At 44.0% G+C, this 22,386-nt stretch overlaps 1 protein-coding gene across 1 annotated transcript; it reads left to right on the top strand.

The window, feature by feature from the left end:
* The first annotated feature begins 551 nt into the window (after window positions 1–551).
* Window positions 552–20,691, top strand: apln (apelin). Its single transcript, XM_030062452.1, has 3 exons — window positions 552–714; window positions 13,493–13,665; window positions 17,093–20,691. Exons 1-2 carry the CDS (start codon window positions 648–650, stop codon window positions 13,657–13,659), a joined length of 234 nt encoding a protein of 77 aa, XP_029918312.1. The 5' UTR covers window positions 552–647; the 3' UTR covers window positions 13,660–13,665; window positions 17,093–20,691.
* The last annotated feature ends 1,695 nt before the right edge of the window (window positions 20,692–22,386 follow it).

Here is a 22,386-nt window from a genome sequence, read left to right as displayed (position 1 = left end):
TGGAGGGGGGGCTTTTCCGTGACCCACAGAGTCAATGATACATAAGCCACATGACCAACTGGGCTCCTTATCCAAGGCAAACAGGACTCGTACACACGCACAGACAGACAGACCTGCAAGCTGACTCCCAGCACATTCACAGCTCCACTGAACTTGGCTCACGCTGCGGTTTCTCTGACAGAGGAAAAGAAAAAAACACACACACACACACACCTCCGTGGGTGAGCTCAGATAAAGACGTGCCTTCAGTCTTGGAGTGGCGCTGTCACACACTGATATACAAATACGCATTTAGACTCACAAAACGGACAAATAGACAGGCACAGCCAGGGAGCCACCACGCACACATACACATACATTCCCAGGCACTCATACACACACACATACACACACACACACTCACTTCTCACTCACACACATACACAGGGGAGCAAACAGTCTCTCTCTCTCTCTCTTTTTCTCTTTCTTGCTCGCTCAGCTGCTCTCCCTCTCTCTCCCCCTCTCCCTTCCTCTCCCTCTCTCCCTCTCCCTCTCCCTCCCATCCACACACACACACACACACCACACACACACACACACACACATACACACACACCACTACAGTATATCAGCGAGTGACTAGCGGAGAGCCAGAGGGGAGTGCAGAAATGAATGTGAAGATCCTGACGCTGGTGATTGTGCTCTTGGTGTCTCTGCTGTGTTCTGCCAGTGCTGGTGAGTACAGGAGCGGCCGGTCTTGTCGCTGGTTGTCTCCCTATGCTTTCTATTTTTCTCCTGTTCGTGCAGGCAGCTGTAGTTGATCAGTTACCCAGCATGGTTAGCCTTGTGTGGGCTCTAAAAGGCAGGAATATCAGCACCTGGCTGTGTACAGTACTGCACTGCAGTGGTTATACTGTCTACTATTGTATTGCCAAGGGTTTTATGTTGAACTTGAAAGGAGCTACTGCTTATGCCTTTTTTTTCTCCCAGCTCCAGCTTGATGTAAGCAGAGGCTGTGACTTTGAGATGAAATATTTAGAGGCTTTTATTGATGGACATTCATGTGTGCGGAGCATGGAGCTATTCCTGAGTGATATAGAGGCTGGAAGTATGGGTGACTGTTGTGGCTGTTATGAAATGTAGATTATGCATGGCACATGTTCTGTAAGGTGGAGTGGCAAATGGAACGAGCCTGATTAATTCATGGGTTAATGTATACCATCTGACTCAATTGCTATATCATTATCATGTGGATGTGAACCTGCAGCGGGGAAATACAGCGTGTATAGGTACATATATGGTTCCTGTGGTGATAATAATGAGGATTGTGATTGGTGGACCTCGATGAGGGGAACACAGATCCCAGATGCATGGATGGTCTCTTGAGGGGGTCAATCTTGAAGCCTTGTCACAGTAAATTTCCGTAAAGTCCTGCTGCGTCTCTGGAGCCATTGTGCTGGGCTGCATATCAATTCCATTGTGGATATTATATCTTGATTTGAAGAAAAAAAAAAGAGAGAGAGAGAGAATTAACTTGGGGCAATTATACAGGAGCAGGGCATATTCTTGTATTCTTGTTGATGGCTCATAAGAGTAAATGGCTCTTGAGAAATGTGGCAGCGGGGTCAGCTTTGTAGACCGATGGTCAGTCTGCAGATGTGATGCAGGTAACACTATGGTGTGAAAAAACAACAGTTAGGCCTGTGTAAATGTCTAGACCCCTCTTGGGATTGTCACCTACCTATGAACTACAGCCAGCAGCTGCTGGGAAGACACACACACACACAGACACTGTGTTTATATTTGTTGTATATGTACACTGGATGGTTGCAAAGTGTTGTATGGACTGTAAGGTTGTAAGATGCTGTGTAGACTATTTAGTTATAAAATGCTATCTTGTATATATGGTGGAAAATGCTGTAGAGACAATAAAATTATTAGATGCCGTATTGATTGCATAGTTATAGGATGCTGTTTAGCCAATATAATTATAAGACACTGCATTGATTATATAGGTATAGCATGCTGTACAGACTAAATAGTTATGGGATGCTGTATAGACTGTATAGTTATAAGATGCTCTATTGATTATATAGTGATAGGATGCTGTATAGATGATATAGTTGTAAGATGCTGCCTAGACTATGTGGTTGTAAGATGCTGTGTAGACAAATGGTTGTAAGATGCTCTCCACTCTGTGTATCGATCCATGGGCATAGCACTCACAGTTCCCATGCTTCCCAGCACATTCGTTACGGCGACATGCTATTTTTGTCTGAGGCTCTCAGCACATGAGTAAATGGGAAGCAATTATCTTGCATCATGGTCAGTGTCGTTTTTCACGCCCTGCGTGTGGCTAAGCATGTTCCACGCCTGAGAGCCCGCCGGGCTACACCAGTGACGGGGAAAACAAGGCTGCTGCGCCTCTGGCTTTCATGGGAGCTTATCCTTCTCAACATTGTTCAAGTCATGCTGCTTATGTGCTTCTCTGTTCCCTGGCTGCTACTGTAGTATCAGAGCTCCATTGACAGAGAGGCAGAGAAACAGAAAGAGAGAAAGGGATGGAGGGAGTGAAAGAGAGGGAGAGATGCAAGGGTGTTGCGGCGTTGATGGGTGTGGGGAGGGATGCTTCGGCTCTAGCTGGAGTGTGTCTGCGTAGCACAAGCCTCTGCTACAGTATGCGCTGTCGCGGGAAGGTGTCGGAAGAGGCTCTGCATGTAGGCAGTGGGTGTGAAGCCTTTCATCTTGAGACAAACGCTTTTCCAGTTCAGTGGGCTTTCTCTCTCAGGCATCTGTGTGTGCATGTGCGTGTTTATACATTTGTGTGTGTGCTACAGAGAAAGAAGAGAGAAAAGAGGGGGAGAAAGAGATAAACAGGGAGAGAGAGCATGTGCATGTGTAATTGCAAGAAGGTGTTCTGAAGCGATGGATATAGAACCGAACCTGTTAGACTGACATAGGGTGGGGATGTGTGCTTGCATGTGTGTGTGTGTGCATTTATGCATACGTGCATCACTCAGAACTCATAGTGCAACAGGCAATTCACTTTAACAATCTAATGCTACTTTCGATATTCATTCAGCACACTAAAAGAACTGTGGCCTTCTCTATGTAATATTAGCATCCTTTAGCAGCGCACTTCAATTACCCATCCTCGAAAAGCACTCTGCCTCGAGAGCAGGGCTCCAGCTTTAGACATGTGGTATTCATAATTCATCCCAAGGCTGATCACTCTTCTTCACTCTCTATAACTCTCAAGACCCGCATACAAATAGCTCTTATCCTCAAAACACTGTGGCCTCTCAGGTCTGTCACAGCCTCTTAGAGATATCAAAGCTCCATTTTTTCACAGCCATGGAAACACCCCGCCAGTCTTCACCTGGGGACGCGCAGGACAAAAACAACAGAGGCTGGCTCAGACACACACACACATACACAAGCTCACATATACACAGAAGGTGTGATTTTGCTGCCTGGTTGAACAGGTGAGATGGTTGTTAGTGCGGCAGGGCATGAGGTCGACATCACAGCCATTATCTGGGAGAGAAATTGTCTGCTAAGGAAAGGACGACTTTATGAGAGCTGTCAGCGGTGCTATTATTGCATTTAAACTTTGATGTATTGTTTGAGCCGGCTGGACAATGGCAACACTATACATAGTCAGCATCACTCAGATGCTCAGCCAAGTGTTACGGGGTCAGGATACACCACATAGAGCAGGGCTAAATACAGCCACTCATTAAGGCACCAAAAGGCACATAACACCGCTTGTAAAATATGTACAGAGACGGTCTGATTATTTTGTTAAACAGCAGTGATAGATCTAAACCAACATGGACCAGGAAGCTTTAAATCATTATCCTGCTCTCTCGCCTCCAGCGTTCCTAATGTAAAGAAGGTGTTTGTGCCCGTGAAGGTGATTACGGTGGACACAGAGGGAACAAAAGCAGCCAAACTTTTCCAGATGTGCGGGCATATCATAATAACACTGGGCAAACAGTTGTGTGGAAGAAGGGAGGGGGTGCAGGGGAAAGGTTATTATGGGATTATGGAGAATCACTGAGCCTGTTTTACAGGCACAGGAGCTTGTGAGCACCAGCTGGCTTTCTGACACACACACACACACACATGCACACACACACTCACACTACATATGCACCTGAGACAGGGTCAGTGGTTAAGGTATGTTTTATGAAGAACCTGGATTTCCTCTTCACGCAGCATTACTGGAGAACAGAGCCAACAGCCTGCAGCATCCTCAGAAGAATGTAGCTTCTCTGCTGCAGAGATGATACACACACACACCCATACATACACACACACACACACACATACATGCGTACACACATGCAGGGTAATAATAAGTCACATATCTATAGGATCCATGACAAATGTATGGCTTTAAAATATAGTAAATAGTGATTTGTTTGCGATGATGTTTAACTTTTGTATGATTATATGATAGCACTTGAATAGGGCTGGAAGATATATTGATGTTATACTGATATCATGTTTTGAAACTAGATATCTCCTGTGATTTTCGATGATATTGTGATATGGCTTAAGTGTTGCATTTTCCTGGTTGTAAAGGCTGTTATTATAGTAAAGGGATGCATTTTCCTGAATTTATTATACTGTAGCTGTTCTGCTACTTGGACACATTACTGATGATTGTTTATCAAAAAGTGCCTTGCATGTAAATATCTCATGAAAGCACCAACAATCATGCTTACAATATCGTCACAGTATAGGTATTGCGGTATTAAGTCAAAGATACTGTGATTTTGCTGATGTCACCCAGCCCTTCACTATACTGCCATGTGTTTATGATCCACAATGTGTATCGACATTAGTATTTATATTATGCAGCTGACTCTAGCTGTAGATTTGAACAAGGCTTTTTGTGATAACCACTTAACATCTGTGTAATATCGGCCAAAGTGGACTTGGTGAATTGGGTTCATAATTGCTTTAGAGTGGGTGGGAGTTGGGGAAGAGATTTGGGGAAAAATCATAACTCATTTGGTAGGGATATAAGGCTAACCTTTGGGCTAACATTCCCTGGAGAGCTCAACTGTTGAAGACTTTGGCATATGTGACTGCTGGGCTGGTGTAATGTAATTCAGAACCCTTTGAATGAATAAATCTACTCACTTAGATCTTCCCTTGAGAGCGAATGCAGTGAAGTGAAAAAAGCAGAGGGAGTAAAAGACAGGCCAAGGGACAGAAAAATAAAAGGGAGGACAGGAAGAGAGGCTATCTGGGAGCTTAGAGGTTGTGTAAGCTTTCTGTGTTGAAGGAGACACCTCACAGCTGGTGGTCCAGTCCATCTCTCCAGCTTTCACATGTGGAAAAATGCAGGAAATGACACATGTTGGCTGTGAAGGAGAAGTCCTTTCTACTAGGTTTGATTCCAGCTATATTCTGGGAATGCATGCATAAGTCTGGCCTGGTCCAAGCCCCCCCTCAGAGCTGTGAGGGCACAACCTGGGGGTTGGGGCACGGGGGGGGTCGGGTTAGCCATCCCGCTTGTTAGCCAGGCCTTATGTGAGCACCAGACTCTATCCTCAGGCCCAGGGTACTCCCGACAACTTAATTAGAGCCAGATATTTTCAAAAGCCATGCGATTTTTCACCAGCGTCCAATATCAAAGTGATTTATGAGTCTCTATTTGAACATTAAGTGTTACATTTATAGTAGTGCTCCCGACAGATCAGACTCCTAATCAAGATCTGAGCGGACATTTTTATTAACAGGACGCCAGACCGCAGAATAAATATCCTGGTCTTTTGGAATGAATGTGATTTAATTACTTTCATGCTCAATTTGTGGAAACCAGGAATGGAAAAATATTACTTTTGTAAATTGCTCATGAGATGTGACCACAGCTTTTAGGAGAAAAGTATTTCTCAATGAGAAAGCTTTGTGGCAAATATTCATACTCACAACTATTGTGTGTATGCTGAAGCAGCAACACATGACTTTGGCGAACCACATACACAAGTATAAGTGGCATTTTCCCCATTAATGTCAAAGCTCTATAGGCGCCATCATGGATCAGCAAGATTTCATATGTGGCTGAAAGTGCAGCACAGCTGGCCCTTGTTAGCCTCTTCTGAGCCATTGTTAGAACAAGTTAGTAAGGGCCAAAGCTCAAATCCGCAATGCCATCTTCACAGCAATGAAGATGGCATTACGGGTCACGCAGAGGGACTTAGTAGGCTGGTCTTTCTTTTTCTTAAAGACGTTTAAGCCGTTGTGCACCTCACGCTCTTTCGCAGTGGCATGCACCTTAAGCCCTTGCCTTAAACGCAATGGAACACAGAAAAATGGAATTCATTAGATTTTTTCCATCTCCCACACAACTGGGTCCCCTCTGTGAAAACACAGAAATCATTCATTTATGGGATGCATTATTCATGACATGGGGAAGTTGCAATCGTTCTTTCTTTGATCACCAATGATATTTTCCCAAGGAGACTGTTTCACATATGCACGCCGGTGCTCAAACACTAGTCAATCAAATGCTTCTGCCACTGACTGATAGTGAAGATCTCTCCATGGTCTGTTTCCTGGTGCAGGACAGGGCCCCTCGCTGTGTCTCTCTATCTCATATGCTGCTGAAGAGAGGACCCCCTGCGCTCAGGGCCCCTCAACATGAACAGATGTTTATGAAAGTGAAAGAGAAAAACAATATATGGAATTCATAAACATGTATCCCCATTAGGCAAACAGTTTATCCAAGCAGCTGATGAAAACCTCATGGACCACAGTGGGCTCATAAACTCTGAGCTTCAGCTTACCTGCAGTACCACAGTGCTGAACCTGTCAGTAAAAATCTGTACAGATTTTATTGCTTTGCTATATACAGGTGACCAGATTGCTTGTTAGGTTTTATGGTATTATAACATTTACCCAAAGGTGCCGTTTTCCACAGGACATATGCTGAGTGTTACATAAAACCACTGCCCTTAAGCTGAGAATTTGATTTTTACCTGTTTCTTTTTATAAGTGCAGTGCAATGTCTTGATGTCTTAAATAGTGACGGTCATTGATGTCATCTTGTGTGATTTCATCTAGGTGATTGAGCTTGAAGTCTGGCAAGATAATTGATTTATATCATCCAGTTTGGTTGAAAGTGCTCTGATGCAGTGCTGACGCTATTTTCCTTTAAGAGTATATGCTATGGAGAGAAGCGATGGTCCCCTCAGGCATTAAAAGCTGCAGTGAACCCTGTGCAGTGACGTCTCTCTCTATCTCTCTTTCTCTCTCTCTTCCTCTCTCTCTCTTTCCCACATCTCAAATGGGAGAAGCATGCAGGTTCACAGCATGGGGGGGGTGATGACACAAGAGAGGGAGGGGCTGTGTTTCACATCTGATTAGCGTGCCCATGGAAACGGATGGTTGGAGGATCCCTTTGCCCTTGACATGCTATCTCTGGAGATTAGGGCATCAGTTGGTAGCCTTACCTACCTACCTGCCATGCGCATAGTTTTAGCCCACTGCTGTTAACTGAAATAGCCAGCTCTGCAACACCAGCCCCTATCCTGTTTCCGTCCTCATCCGACACATCGTGTTGCCAGCCCTCGATGCAAAGTTGTGAAGAAATCTCCCCTGAAGAGTTATTTTGTAATTGGTTCTCTGGCTTGCCTATGTTCAGTGGCCTCCAACCTGCAGTAACCTCCTAGCCACAGATTCACCTCTTCCACTGGAGTGGGTCTGTGAATAAACCAACAGGCAATCAAGTGGTGAGTGGAGTCAGTGGCTTCATTAGCCGGCTCAATGTTGCTGCTGGCCCTTTGAACTCACAGTGCTCTGATCATAGCAGCGCAGGCAGTCTCACACCTCATCATTACATACACTCTCTTATTCGGGAGCATGTATAAGTTCCACACTTCACAGTCTTCACAGGCGGCTGACTGATTCAAAGGGACATCTGCAGAAACCCAGAAAGTGGTGGGCTGCACAATTTGTTTTTAATTTGCTTTGAACCTTCAGCTGGAGTGGGGTTTTGTTTCTGGCTACGGCCGACAAGGGGTTAAGTTTAAAAGCTGCAGCAATGGGTGCAACTTTTCATGCACTTTGGTTTCCTCGTTGGAGTTTGCATGCACAAAGCCAGCCTTCAGATCAGCCACAAGCCTAGCATTATCACAGCACAACAATGCTGCATATCAAACAGGGCCCAACAGCAATGAAACAAAGTGCTCACAACCAAAACAACCCCCCTGAGAGGAACACTCAAAGCCCGAGGGCACTGGACCAGAGAAGGGGTTTCAAAACATCACGAACACAGTCAGAGGGCTGAGCATGAATTCAGAGTTTGTGAGCTGAAATTTGTAAATTGGGAACCTGGTCCATTTCAACTGACAGTGTCATTCTTTTTCTTCCTAACTGAGCGCCTTTCATGGTGGCTGCCATGGTAACGTGGTCTGAAAGTCGGCAAGCAATTGGTACCAGTTTCTGCCAAGGCCCAGATTTACTGGTAGGCATGCGATAAGCAGCATTCCCAACACTAAATGTTGAGATTGTGAAAGCTGAACAACGATGGTCTGCCTCCTTGCTTAGGCACCGTTCCTTATGTGAGGCAGGCTAGCGATGAATGTGAGGGGAGGCTATCAGACAAGGGAGCTAGTAAATCCCCAGTGCGATGCTGTAGCAGTGCAGGGGCTTATTCGAGGTTAAGAGAGTGTGTTGGCTTGTTCTGGCACAATTAACACATCTCATCCTTGGCTAAATAATCCTGATCTCCTTATGCGCTTATGTAGTAGGAAGCATCTCTGCCCATGACATGTGCCTGTCTGCTTGTGTGGGTTAGCATGTCTGTGATAATGGCATGCCATGGAGGGATTCATTAGCTAGAGCTACTCCTCTCCTTTTAGTGAATGAAGGAGGGGGGGCACATGATGGAGACAGCAGGCTTGCTCCTCCGACGTCATGGTAATAACCATGGCTACACACACCAGGGTATTTATTCTTCCTCTCTCCCACAAACACAAAAATTGCTTCGAGGAAGCTTAAGGACTGCACACACATATCATGAGATAAGCCTACCTCTTCGCAAACTCTAAATCTCCCTTACATATACAAATAATGGTGAATATTGTCTTTATATTAGTGAGAATGTGCAGAATATCCTTGGTTTATATCTGCAATATAAACCTCATCTTTCAGTAGAGTGGGGCATCTTGTTGTGGAATGTGTTCATGGCATTGTAATAAGGCGTGCCATTGTGAAAAGAGGGCACATTGTACTGTTAGCTGTAATTGGGTCTCTAGCTTAGTGTGATCTCAACAGAGAGGGAGTCTGTGTGTGAGTAGATAAAAGTCATTATCACATCCCATCACCTGTGACAGGAGAACTACCTCCTCTCCACTCCTCTCCTCACTCCATTCCCATTCTATAGCTGCTTGTTTGCACATCAAGGCACATCTGTACAAACTGGGGAGCCAGAGTTATGCAGCAGAGGTACCACAGAGGTGATGTTAAGACAGAAAAATAAAAAAAAAAAAAAAACAGAAGAGATCTTAAATGTTTTGGAAATGCTCAGCCACCCGTAAAAGTGGATCAATAAGATTGCACAAAATTGATTCACAATCAGTGTGACTGAAAGTGATGAGCAAAACCAATAAACAAACAGATAAAATTCATTAGGACAGCAAATCAATTCACAGTGACACACAGAAAATTAAACACAGCAAGGATTCAATTCTGGTGGCCATGCTTGACTGTGCATGCTTATATTACATCGATTAGTAAACCATGAGCACTGCTCCTCTCACTTGTTGCTACAGTCAGAGTCACAAACTGGTATACTTTAATCTCTTAGTGGCAGGAAAAGCATCATGCCCTGGCAACATTTACAAGTGAAGACATTTGTTATGCGATACTTTTGGCAGGCTACACACAAGCCAGCTTTACAACTATCAATAAGCAGCTCTGGTCCGTTTGCCATGCTCTCTGTGTTTCTGTAGTGACACACCACGTCTCTTGCAGCACTGCGATACACAGTTTGCTTGTGCCAGCCGTGAGGCCAGTTGACGGGCTTGGCATTAGACCAGAGGACATCCATTCCTTTTCTTTGACTGGACAGACAAGCACTGGAAGATGTACAACTGTCTAGGCCAGCGTGATGGGCTGCTGGGGGAATCAACAGAGATAAGCTGTCAGTATTCTTCTTTCGGCTGGGCCACAATAAGACAGAGAGCTGCACAAAAAAAAAAGACAACATAACAGATATCACCTCAGGAAGGCTGTGAAACTAGGGCGGGGAATTAGGCAGCAGCCGACCAGCTATTCATCATGAGTCTGGAGACGGGCCAGTTTGTGACACTCAACTACACGCTACTATTTCTGAAAAACTCTCCCACCCTCACTCTTCCCCTGTCTATGGAGGCAGCAGGCAGGCAAACAGCAGTAGCACCAATAACCAGGCATTCCTGAAATTCTCCCTTTATTAAAGTTTAATTGGGGAATTACCAGTTGGGGGGGAGAGATGTTGTGATTCGGCAGAACAACAGCAAAGCCAGGGCTCCGAAGTCCTCAAAAGCAGAGATAAGATGGTTGATAATGCGAGACATACCTTACCCTTCCATTTTACCGCTTTTACTAGCAATCTCTCATGGGACAAGTTCAAATGGGATGCTACACAGACCGGATCCAATTTCAGAGCAATAAGATATCTGAGACATCTTTGTTTATGGAGATGAAAAATGCATTATCCAATGTTAACCCTGTCATGATAACAATCAAAAGGTCTTATCCAGTTGTACCAGATGCTACCACATTCGCTGTCTAAATATTGGATTCCAGATGGCTAGCGATGCAAAGCTAGGTGTTGCTGTGTGTCATGTCTCTCACACCACGATGCTTCCCCTACTGACTGTAAGAGTTAATCTATAACCGCCAGTCTTATCACTAGGGCCTAGCTTATTTTTAGCAGCTTTCATTACACTTTCTATCCTGTAGCCAGATTGGATGGGTTGAGATTTGTCAGGAAAATCACGAGATGTTCTCCCTTCAAACCCCAGTGCTGAGCAGTAGCTGACAGCTTGCTGTGGCAGGAGACATCTAAATTGTCTCATTATGGACCTGGGTTGTGACAGCCTGAGCCACCCAGAGAGGAAGAGCAGATGAGTTGTGCTCAGCTGAGGTACAATTACTTCACCATCTTGCATTGCCGCGTGTGAGAGGGTGTGTGCGCGCATGTGTTTGTAGCACCTGTTAAAGCCGTCCGTCACTCAAACCTCAGCTATGGCAGGGGTTCAATGGCATGGTTATGCTGTAGGTACCACTTTGAGACATGTAAAGACTACACTCTCACACCCTGGGCCCATGTGTATTGTGTCAAAGTGCTGGAGGTGTTTCAGAGGCCAGCGGAGACAGGCTCCCCATAAAACAGAGCTTCTGTTAGCCTCACAGTCTGCTAAAACACGGAGCATTTAAACACTGAACCCCTCCAGATTGAAAAGAAATGAGTCGAATGCCTCAGAATGTGTAAACTTCCCTTATTCATCCTGTATCTGGAACAATAACAAAAGGATAATGTGCAGATTAGCGAGCCTAGGGGCAAAGATGGGCTTTAGATGCGGAAATATGCAACACAGACTTTCCCTGCTGCAGATGAATTAGCCCAGTGTTCGCCCACAAATATAGTGTGTAATGTGCTCGCGGAAGAAGATTAGTGTGAAAATCGAACTTGAGATGTCTGGCATTTCAGGGATATACACTGAAAACACTCGACATGCTGTCTAGCTCAGTCAAGCAATTCACTATTGTTTAAAACTTGGAAGCGAGAAACCTGGCTCTCTCCCTTTATTTCTGTGAAAGTCGTTCTTTGGAAATACCCAATATGCTGAAGTTGAGGGTAATTTATTGGGCTAGATGCCTGCAAAGAGGTTTGCTTTCCCTGTAATGATTTGGATATTTTGAATTCTGCTTAGGAAAAAAGAATTGATCTTCCTTATTAGAGGAAGTTTGAGTGTTTGGACAGCAGACAGGTCCTAAAGATTGTTTTGAAGGTTCGTATTAGGCCATATCCCTGTTGTTCACAGCCTTGCCTTGTTCACATAACACCCTAAAATCTTCAAAATGTCCCCACTATAGCACAGTTGTCGCATGCAGAATGCTGAAAATCGCCTTGAGGGTCTAGGAAGGCAAGGATATCATCATATACCTGCTCAATTAAGGGAATATGTTGTTCAATTTGCAGACTTTAGTATACTAGTTCATTTTTCTTTTTCTGTGTTAAACTGGAGGAGTTATCCCGAGAGAGGTGCTTGTCCAGCAGCTCATAAACCCCAAGGAAGGTCATTCTCTAGGGAATCCTAAAAAATGGTGCCGGTGTCTCTCAGGGGAGGGGACTGGAATGTCATGACCCCGTGTGAGTGATGTCAATCACCTTTCGGCAGGAAATACCTAATGGGAATTCTTATTTACTTTTGAAAAACAATGCTCATTTGGCTCTGAGGCAATCCTTCTTCAGGAATGCAGAGACGAGCTTTTGTAGTGACTGGAATGTTGATTTTCAAAAATAAAGCACTCTGTTTTTCAGAAGTTCAACATCAAAATTGCTCAATAAAACTGTGAATTCATTGCCGGTAATACCTACTTATTATTTTGCTCATAAATGGGTTCAAGAATTTCCCACCCTGAGATATCCGATATCTTTGACGTGCCCTTATTAAAAGCCCTGCCGTGCTTTTACTGAAATTTTATGGGACTAAAGAATTGGATGTAGTGTGAAAGATCACCTGTGTTAAATATCTCATTACACGTAAAGATATGCTGCAAAACCCACCAAAAAAAAAAAAAAAAAAATCTGATCCCCCAAGGAGAGGCCGTTCAGTTTGCAATAGGTTGAAAGGTTATGGAGACACTGAGGTGGATCAAACCGTTTGGACGAGAGGAGCTTAAGAGGATCAGGCCACACTTATTGAGAGATGACTAAGAACATCTGGGATCACTCTCTAGCACTCGCATGCACGTGCTCACCCACATGAGCACGCTCACACCTAAAACCATTCACACACATCCACCACCACGACATTTGCGTGGGAGGCACAGTGCTCTTCAGATCATTTCTTATCTGGGATCAAAGCAGATTGGGAGCAATAGGATGCGTGTCCACAAGGTTTGGTGGGGTATAGTCTTTGTAATCTTGACGCAGAGTGGCAGAGACGTGAGACATAAGGGTCAGGGTTTGTGCCTTAGCTATGGATAGATTTGCTGTGCTTCGGTTCCACCACATTGACTTGATGAACTATAACGCTGGGTGGGCTAAAAGAGGCCCACACACACTCTCTCACACACACTTATCTATACATGTCTCTTGTTTCCTCATCCATTACTCTTGTGATCCCTTCATGGATCCAACCACACAATTTCCCCGGACACTGATGGAGTTGGCTCACAATCAAAACGTGATACTGTGGGTGAGAGCAGGCTGTGAAATGGTATTTACTGGAGAGGCCATGTTTAGGCTCTAATTGGACTCTCCTTTGTGTGTGTCCTGCAGGTCCCATGGCCTCCACGGAGCATGGCAGAGAGCTGGAAGAGGCGGCTACGGTGAGAAAGCTGGTCCAGCAAAGCCCAGCGAGGGGTGGTCAGACTCACAGACCAGCCGGCTGGAAGAGGAGACGCCCACGGCCCCGTCTTTCCCACAAGGGGCCCATGCCGTTCTAAAACAAGGTGAGCTTCTAACAATCAGGAGGTGGAGAGAAAAAAGGCTCATTAGGCTTTTTTTCCCCCTGTTTTTTGGCAAAGCATGTTAGCACCAAAACAAAGCTATCAGTGTGATCAAGTGAATGGCTTCAGGCCGTCGTCCGCTCTCTCTCTATCTGCCGTTGATTCTAATGAAGCATCATTTGAAGATTTTTGCTGCGTTTTCCTGTTTTCCCTCTCTTGTGCTGATGCTACTCTGTCAGGTCAGAGCTACATGTCTCCCCAGAGAACATGTCCACTTCAGGGGAACAGCATTTCCCTTCATCTTAAATCATAACTGCTGACGGGTGCGGCAATGTAGCAGTGTGCTCCAAATATCAAAGAGGAACGATGTGGAGTCCACCGGCCCTAAAATACTGTCTTGGCAGAATGAGTTGTGATGTTTGAGACGGCCAATGGAAAACTCAGACTGTTACGGGAAGACTGGGAAATGTGTTAATAACCATCATAGTCAGTCTTTCAGCTGAACCTCAACACAAGGATGTTATTGTTGGCAGAAAAAATGAGTATGTCTTAACAGATTATTGGACTTTAGCCGGCGAGCTTGCATGCCTTCATGGTAATGCAGAAGCTGTTTTGTTAAAGCGACGTCATTTATTTCCTCATAGGGGGAGACAGTTATACTTAGAAACTTAACCTTTGAGTTGGCGTCGTTGGAATAAACCTTTTCTTTCAATCTGATAAAGTCAATTAAAACCCCGTACTAAAATCAACACGCTGCGGGGTTGAGTTTCTGCGCTGTACTACTGAAGTATATCTTTCTCATAAAAGAATATTTACCCTGCTGTCAAGACAAACAAGGCTTTGTGTGAAAGTTCTTTCATCCCTAAATAAGAGAAAATATTTTACTTATCACCTTTTGACGGTCCTGTCTGCCTGAAAATTTCTATATTGTAGTAGGACAAACACTCTGTAATTTAGTAAAAATAGATCAGACTTCACTTAGAAAATACGTAATACATCCTCCAATGAAACAACAGGGTCAATGAATCTATGCACGAATCACGGCCGCTCTGTATGTACTTGCTGGGCTTGCTAATGTTGGCATGTATCTGTGAATGGAAGGCAACAGCAGCACAATTATGTCCATGAATTAAGAAGCTCAGGAGCCATTCACACATCGCTCCCAGACCCTGTGAGAGACAGGGAAACTCGACAGGACACAATATCCCTGCAGGAGGTGCCGACCATACAGCGCTAGCCTGCAGAGGGCCGCCATAAATTAACCCCGTAGCGAGAGGAGGCTCTAGCCAGAGGAACAGACGTGTCAGTCCCTTAAGGCATGGTTAATCAGTTTTAAGGGAAAGGGAGTGAAAGGAATAGAAGTTGAGAAGGTCCATTCTCTAAAGCGGTCAGATAGGTTTTACAATCTATAGCGAATTATGGATCATTATTGTTGTTTCTTGAATTTTTGGAGGGGGTGAGAATTCTTTTGAACTCTCTTCCACTTCCCATAGGAGACTTCAGAGGCAGCCTCACAAAGGTGAAAAACAAAGAGCAAGGCTCAAGCGAGGGCATTCTGCACTTGAAGGGCAACACCGGACTTCCAGCTTTCCATGCTCTGCCAATAAAATGTGAGCACTCTCTCCGAGCGTTGAGTGGTCAATGCTTGTTTTCAGCGCCACAATGTTGGCTACACAATAAGGAAAGCTTCAGGAAGTTGTGGAGCTCTATAAAAGAGAACGGCTCAGTGACTCACAATGCCGTCTCCACAAACACCACTTAAATCACAACAAGACGAAGATTTCCTTTTGAGTTTGCTCCCCGTTCCAGCTCCTCTCGCGCCTTGCTAAGTTCATAGTTCACCTTGTTCAAGAATTCCTTTTGACCAAATTCCACAGCCTTGCCAATGTGCTCCATCCGACCAGCATGCCAATCAAGCCACCCATGTGCACCGCTTGGGAGATAATGGTACCATCCTCCACTGAGTAAATGATCCAAATTGTAAAACCTAGTCACAGTTCACTCCCGGTCCCATCCTCTTGCCCCAGCAGAATGCAGTCTGACTGGAAGAATTAAATCTTCATGAGACAAAAAAATCAAGTGGTAATCCATTTGACAAACCGCTGCTAGAACACATCCTTTTGACCGGCGGCGTCATCCTTCATGTGTCGTGCTTTCTTCCTCAAATTGATGATGGGAAAAAACGTCTCTGGAAACAGCTGGAAAGCCATGTTGTTCCACTCAAATGCAAAGATCTGTGATCAAAGCCACAGTTCAGTGGAGACGCTGAGCTGAGGCCTAGTGAGATCTCCTCGAGACAGACAGACTGTATGTGGATATGCCATTACTGGCCTAAACTTAATTACTGTGCTACATAAATAGAGATTAAGAACGCTGATAGACTTGACAGTGTCTATCCACCGCCCCCTATCCTCCTGCTTGCATCTAGCACCGTCACCCCATTCCAGTGTCCAAGGCAGCTCATTTATCATTCACTAGGACACACGAGGCAAACGGGGGAATGAGTTTGACTTTTCATCATTACACATTCCAGATGTGAGGGGAATCCTGAGAGAAAGACGGTAACCCGGGTCACCCTCTGGAGCATCCTCGTGCACTCAGATCCCAATGTACTATTCCAACGGATCTAATCCATGCCATTGACAGTCTAAAAGGACAGACTTAAAGCCACTGGCATATTCTGAAATTGCCTTGAGATCATCAGTGTAGGAAAGCTCGGTAAATGAGTCTTTAAAAGAGTTTGTCATCAAAACAATGTAGAGCAGGTTTGCAGCTCCTCCCATACACTCACTCTGTGATGCAGCCATGAGCCGTACTTGAGGGGGCTGCTTTACTGAGATCATGCTGGTGAGCTAAACAATATACAGACAAACAAAAACAAAACTCAAAAGAGATAAGATACGCATCGGCTCTCTGGCATTACATGACCACAAAAATATGTCATCTCGAAACAAGAGCGGGCTCTTGTCAGTGAATGAACCTTGTTGTCATGCAACAAAGCTTACTGCGCTCCCCCATCTGAAATCTCAGTAAATTATCACAGGACAGGAGAAGATAAAAGGCAAAGGAAGATAAAAGATTGTCTCATTGACGAGAACTGCTCCGCTGCCCCAAGCATAGAGTAATGTTGCCTCTGTTGTACGGCAAGATATACAATTGTTTTCTTTTCTTTTTTTTACTCCTTGCTGCACATTTCTATCAAAGCCCACAAAACCTGCTTGTTACATATCTTGGATAACCTTGTCTTCTCTGTTTTCCAGTCATTGTTCAAGTGTAAGATAACATATAACGCTGTGAAAGCTCTGGCCTACAGTCCCTGAGGGCACCCTTACTGGAGAGGATATTGAAATGTCCGCATGACTCATAAAATGTTTTCAGGGAAAACCAAGGTCTGATGGCACTTTTCTCTGTTTTTTTTTATGTTTTCCAGGCACTGCTTTGAGCGCCCTCCCCCAGGTTCTGATTTCTATGCTCTTCCTTTGCCTTGGGGGGCCTTGCAACGAAGGGCCTATGCTTGCCCAGCCTGAAGAGTGATGTCCATAGCACCTGCTGGTTCTTCAAGCAACTCTGTCCACAAAAAATCAGGACAAGCCGCTCACCCTCAGCTCTAAGAGGAATTGTGGGGCAGGGAAGGGGGGTGGGGGGTATTGAGCCCAAGCTACCAGATTCTATTTCTCTGTCTCTCTCTCTCTCTCTTTCTCTCTCTCTCTCACTCCCTCACTACTTATCTATCTCTGTCTTCTCCCAAGTGTTTTTTTTTTTATCATTTGCTTAATAGAGCCCAATCATAGCCATCTCCCTGAGTGTCTCACACACTTTGCATGACATGTGGTGGAGAGGGAGCCCGGTCAAAACAATCTGAGTCTTAAAGCATCTGTCCCTTCTCCATGGTGTGCTATTCCCATCTCTCAGATTCAAGGTTATTGCAGTCGCTAATTCCATTGCTGTGTAGCTACTTCTGGCTTTACTAGTGGGAGAGGGTGCTGATTGTGCAGAAGGGCAGTGGCAGTTTCAAAAGTTGACGACATCAACTAATACCAAGTTCACTCATGACCCTCTTACCTGCCTACTGCAAAAAAGAAATCCGTGGTTTTCCTTTTCAAACGGAGGTGCAATAGCATTACCATCTTTAGTGACATTATCGCCTTCGCTTAATTACCATTGTCAATGGTGCTTTGTACTTCCTAATTACAGTACGTCCACAGGTGAAGTGAAGTAAAATTGGCCTGAAAAGAGAGCACATCCTGTCACAACAATCTGCTTTAAGTGACAGAATCATTCCTTCATTTAGGAGAATCTTTAATCCAAAGCTATTTTGGTGTTTCTGAACTCATTAACACCTTGGGGTTTAACAATGCGCTCAAGGTTGCTGTCACAGTTGCCCACCTTGGATGAGCCCTTTGACCTCAAATCCCAATCCCAATCCTGTCCCCAATCCCCAGCCTTCTCACAACACTGCTGCTCTGTGCAGCTGCTCTACACGACTGTTAACTGGCAGGGGTGGTCTGCTCCAGCGACAGACTGCCTTGCCTTTTAATGAAGTGCCAAATAATAACTTATTCCACAATGCTGCCAGGAATGAAAGAACGAAAGGAAGGGAGAAATGAGAAACACATTACCTCTTGTCTGAAGTCTTGATACACTGACACATTATGCATTATAAATTTCTGCAAGGAGAAACAAATCCCATGTAAGACAAAGGTAGCGAGGAGGACAGTCAAATTAGACCAAAAACAGTTTCAAAGCAAACATCTGTCAAGCTCAGTAAATATGCCACCATGTTCAGCCTACCGGTAGTGCTCTAGTTGTCTTACTGTCTAGCATAAGGCTGGTTTGACCCTTTGACCAAGATCTTTCACTGACGGAACGCTATGCCTCTCCGTCGTACTGGAATATATTACTGTTTATGTTTATGTTCAATTTTTTTTCTAAGTTTAAGCAGTTTTATTTCTTTTTTTCTCAGGGTGCTGTGATAGAAGCCTGTACCAGAGCAGTCTATTTTGCGCATTTATTTAACAATAAACACGAACATACAGTACATTTATAGCTTATATGAGCATATTTTCATATACTGTATCTTTAATCTCCCTCTATGTATTCACCAGTATAGCCATGTATCCAGATTCAGCCCTTGCTAGTCATCCTTCGATCCCCATGTTGGGTACAGTTGCCTTTCTCGCCTGCCCTTCCACAGCACAGGTGGTCGTGGCTTTGATCACTACGCTCATTAAATCCCATGGTTAATCTTTCTCAGATGGATCTCCCCAAGGCTGGCTGAGGCCACTTACAGTCTGAGCTTATTGTCAAATTGGCTTAGATTGAAACCACACCCTTCCCCCCTTTCCAATCCCCAACCCCCTGCTGATTTCAGTGTATAACCATGTAACATATTAGTTACCTGTAGAGCGGCCACCCTCCAGTCCCCAGTTCTGTATTAGGGACGTGGAGCAATATCAAGACATTTCCTTTCAGTCGGCCTTTAAGTGAAGATCTGATTTCCGCTACGGCATATTCCACCATAAACCAATCAGTAAACACCCATAATCGAGTCGGTTTTGACCAAATACGCAACTGGCGGGTTAACCTAGTTTTCCAATATATTTTCCCTCTTGCCATGTCTCATGCAAATATTATAATAAAAAGCAGAGTCTTCTCAGCCCCACCATGAGAAGCTTTTATTAAGAGAGCATCTAAAATCACAGTGGTAATCCACCCAGCCAAGCTCACCTTGATTAAAAATGTATTAAATCCTAGGGCACTGTGAAGAGTAATAATTTCAGTTCCACCATTATTATTTCATACCCTCTCAGACAGAGATGTAGATTTCATTAATGCTCCTCGGGAATGAGACAGCTTTGCTTAGGGTGTCTCATGTATTATTGGGGAAGATAGTAGGAGGATATGAGCTGGGGATGGAAGCTCTAAGCTGCAGGAGCTGGGATGCTGGAGTAGACTGGGTCACGACAAGGGGTTCAAATCGATATTTCCCCATCTCAGAAGTTATTGTTAGGGAGCCGAGCAACGTCTGTATCCGCACTGTTCTTCATGAATGTATCCTCACCATCTGCACCAGCCATGCTGCCCTTTCAGAGACCAGAGCAAACCAATGTTTATGTTAGAGCACCATTTGAATCTTGGTTTGGTTATCGGATGAGTCCAAAAAAACAAAGCCAAATATCCCGTGATCCAAAGCCTCCAATATCAGCAAACCCCAACAATAGACGTGGCTTTGCTCCAAGACTTCTCTGTATGGGTTCGCAAGGCTGCACTTTTTGCAATTCCATTATGCTGCTGGAAAAATAAACCCTGAAAACAAGAGTCTCTTGGTATGGAATGGTTTTCCAGTGTATTGTGACAATTTTTTTTTTTTTTTTTTTTTGTCTGATTCTTGTCTAGCTGGTTGTCCAAAGCTTACTTTTTGAATACAGTGTGAAAAGCTGTATCTTTTGTGGATGTAACAAAATAGAAAAGTAGTCTGCAGCACAATAATGTCGTGGACACGTGAAAGCTTTTCTTGTAGATCATAGCCCACAGCCCTCCCCTGCACATCAGGTTAATGGGCCTTGTGGTGTGGAAGGACAAGCACGTCCAGGCTCAAACTGAAATGGTAAACCAATACATTATGCTCGGGGAGCCAAACCATTTTCCTTAATGGTCTTTTCCAGCAAGGCTTACACAAGAGAAACAATTCCTATCCTCTCATTGTTTCCTCTCCAGTTCCTCTTCTCTGTTACCATCACAAGGCCTGAGTAATGTTCCTATGCACTTGTTAGCATGTTTTTCCTGGTAGAAAAAAATGTTTCTTCTGAGAACTTACCCCCTCTTTGTGTTTTAGTTCTTTTTGTCCAAATGCATTTGGCTGGGAGTGTGTAAGGAGTGGGGAATGAGCAGAGAGATAGGTTTGTGTTACTGGTGGAGACATGAACAAGCTAGCAGCTGGTTAGCGTGCAGCCAGCAAGGTTATAAAATATTAGCTTAGCCATCGGTCGCTGTTTCCCACTAGCTGTAGACAGTACACCAACAAAAGAAGAAAAAGAAAAAAAAGTCGCCGAAAACCACACGGTTCTCTAATTTTTGATATTGCTGTTGTACTATTCCCTCAGTTCTCTCTACCAGATAAAATACATTTTTCCAAAATAAACATGAACCAAAACGTTTCCGTCATTCGGGAAAGTGGAAGAAAAAAAAAAAAGAGTTGGCATGCAACACATTCCATGATTTAGCCTACCTTGTGAATTTCTAAACCCATCACACTGTATCATGTTGGCCTTCAGAGTGAGTGTCTGCAGGATCAAGTGGCTGATATTCAATCCAATGCATTCACACATTTCCACTGGCCGGGCAATCCAAAGGATAACTAGATTTTATCTCCCATGGGAAATGAGTATGATCTGTCATTATCTTGCAGCCTAAAATGAGACTTCCCATACCCAGAATAGAAACAGGCCCCTCCTCCCTTGATTGCAACACATTCTCCATCTATATAACCACTGTGTGCAACATTAGTACCATTCAGACCAGTGTGAGGAGAATGGCAGTCTGTAGGCTTACACGCCATTGCAACAGTGTTACAAGGTCTCAAGCAGAAACCATTTGAAAGACAATGTATTACTCCTGAAACTCTTATATTCTGTTTATGGTGTGTGCTCATATTACTCACCAGGCCAAATGTACAGTCCCTGTCTCTGTTTTGATGTTGAACTGGGCAAAAATACATGAAATAAATGAATAAATAAATAAATGAAATAAATAAATAAATACATTAAATAAATGAAATAAATAAATAAATGAATAAATAAATAAAACAAGTGTATCAGAAATGGTTGAAATACTGTGTACATATTTGAACTTTTGGTTTCTAATTTATAAAAGATAAGCTTTAGCTCTTGGAGTACTTATTTTATTTTTTCCTTTCATGCGTAGCTTTGTGTTTTTATTTTCTATTTCTGTAAAGTGTGTAAATATATCTTTATGATAATAAGTAATATTAAAAATCTTATTTTAAGAAAACAATGTGTCGTGTAATTTTTTTATTTTTTATTTTATTTATTTATTTGTTTATTTATTTTGGGCACGTGGCAAACTGGAAAGGTAAAATTTACATCCCTATCCCAGCTGGAGCTGTCATTATCAGGACACTGAATAACAAAGTAAAATATGTTGCTGTTGTAATAGGATGAGATGTAAGGCTGACATTCAGTAATACTGCACCTGGCAGAAGCATTTGTCATCCTCTGTGCCTTGTGTGGGGAGTGACGCAGGCAAGTAACATCATCAAGCTGGCTCACAATAGTTCAATTCAAATGGGGGCTCTAATCACAACAAAATCAGCCTCCTCATTACTCACCAGAAGTGCTTGGCCACAGAGGCTTTGCTGGCAATTTCTCTTATTCCTGATGATTTTGGTTTGGCAAGGCAGCCCGGTTATTATTATTTATGTCACTGACCCTGCCCTGAAACTCGCTCGCACCATATGGGAGATGGACATGTTTTCCCGAAAGGTCCGATAGGGCCGGCATCATATGGTATAAAAATTCAGTCGCTGCAGTATGCACATCCCTTTGGAAATGTAAATCAACCCCTTGCCCATCAAGCAGCACCTCACCAGTGACAGGTAACCTACCCAGAGCTAATAGTGCATACTAAGCACGCTGCACATTAATGCACCACAGCTGCTGAGCGTGCATGGAGACTATGGGTAGGTCTTAATATACTGAGATATAG

The sequence above is a fragment of the Myripristis murdjan genome, chromosome 10 (genome assembly GCF_902150065.1).
Source record: "Myripristis murdjan chromosome 10, fMyrMur1.1, whole genome shotgun sequence".
In the NCBI taxonomy this organism is placed as follows: Eukaryota; Metazoa; Chordata; class Actinopteri; order Holocentriformes; family Holocentridae; genus Myripristis; species Myripristis murdjan.
The sequence above is the reverse complement of the archived record's forward strand: the minus strand, read 5'-3'. Positions and strand labels throughout refer to the sequence as shown.

Excerpts from the sequence above, each read along its gene's own strand:
- apln (XM_030062452.1), top strand. The coding sequence starts at position 648 with ATGAATGTGAAGATCCTGACGCTGGTGATTGTGCTCTTGGTGTCTCTG. Across the intron at positions 715-13,492 it reads GCTGTGTTCTGCCAGTGCTG|GTCCCATGGCCTCCACGGAG; the intron begins GTGAGTACAGGA and ends TGTGTCCTGCAG.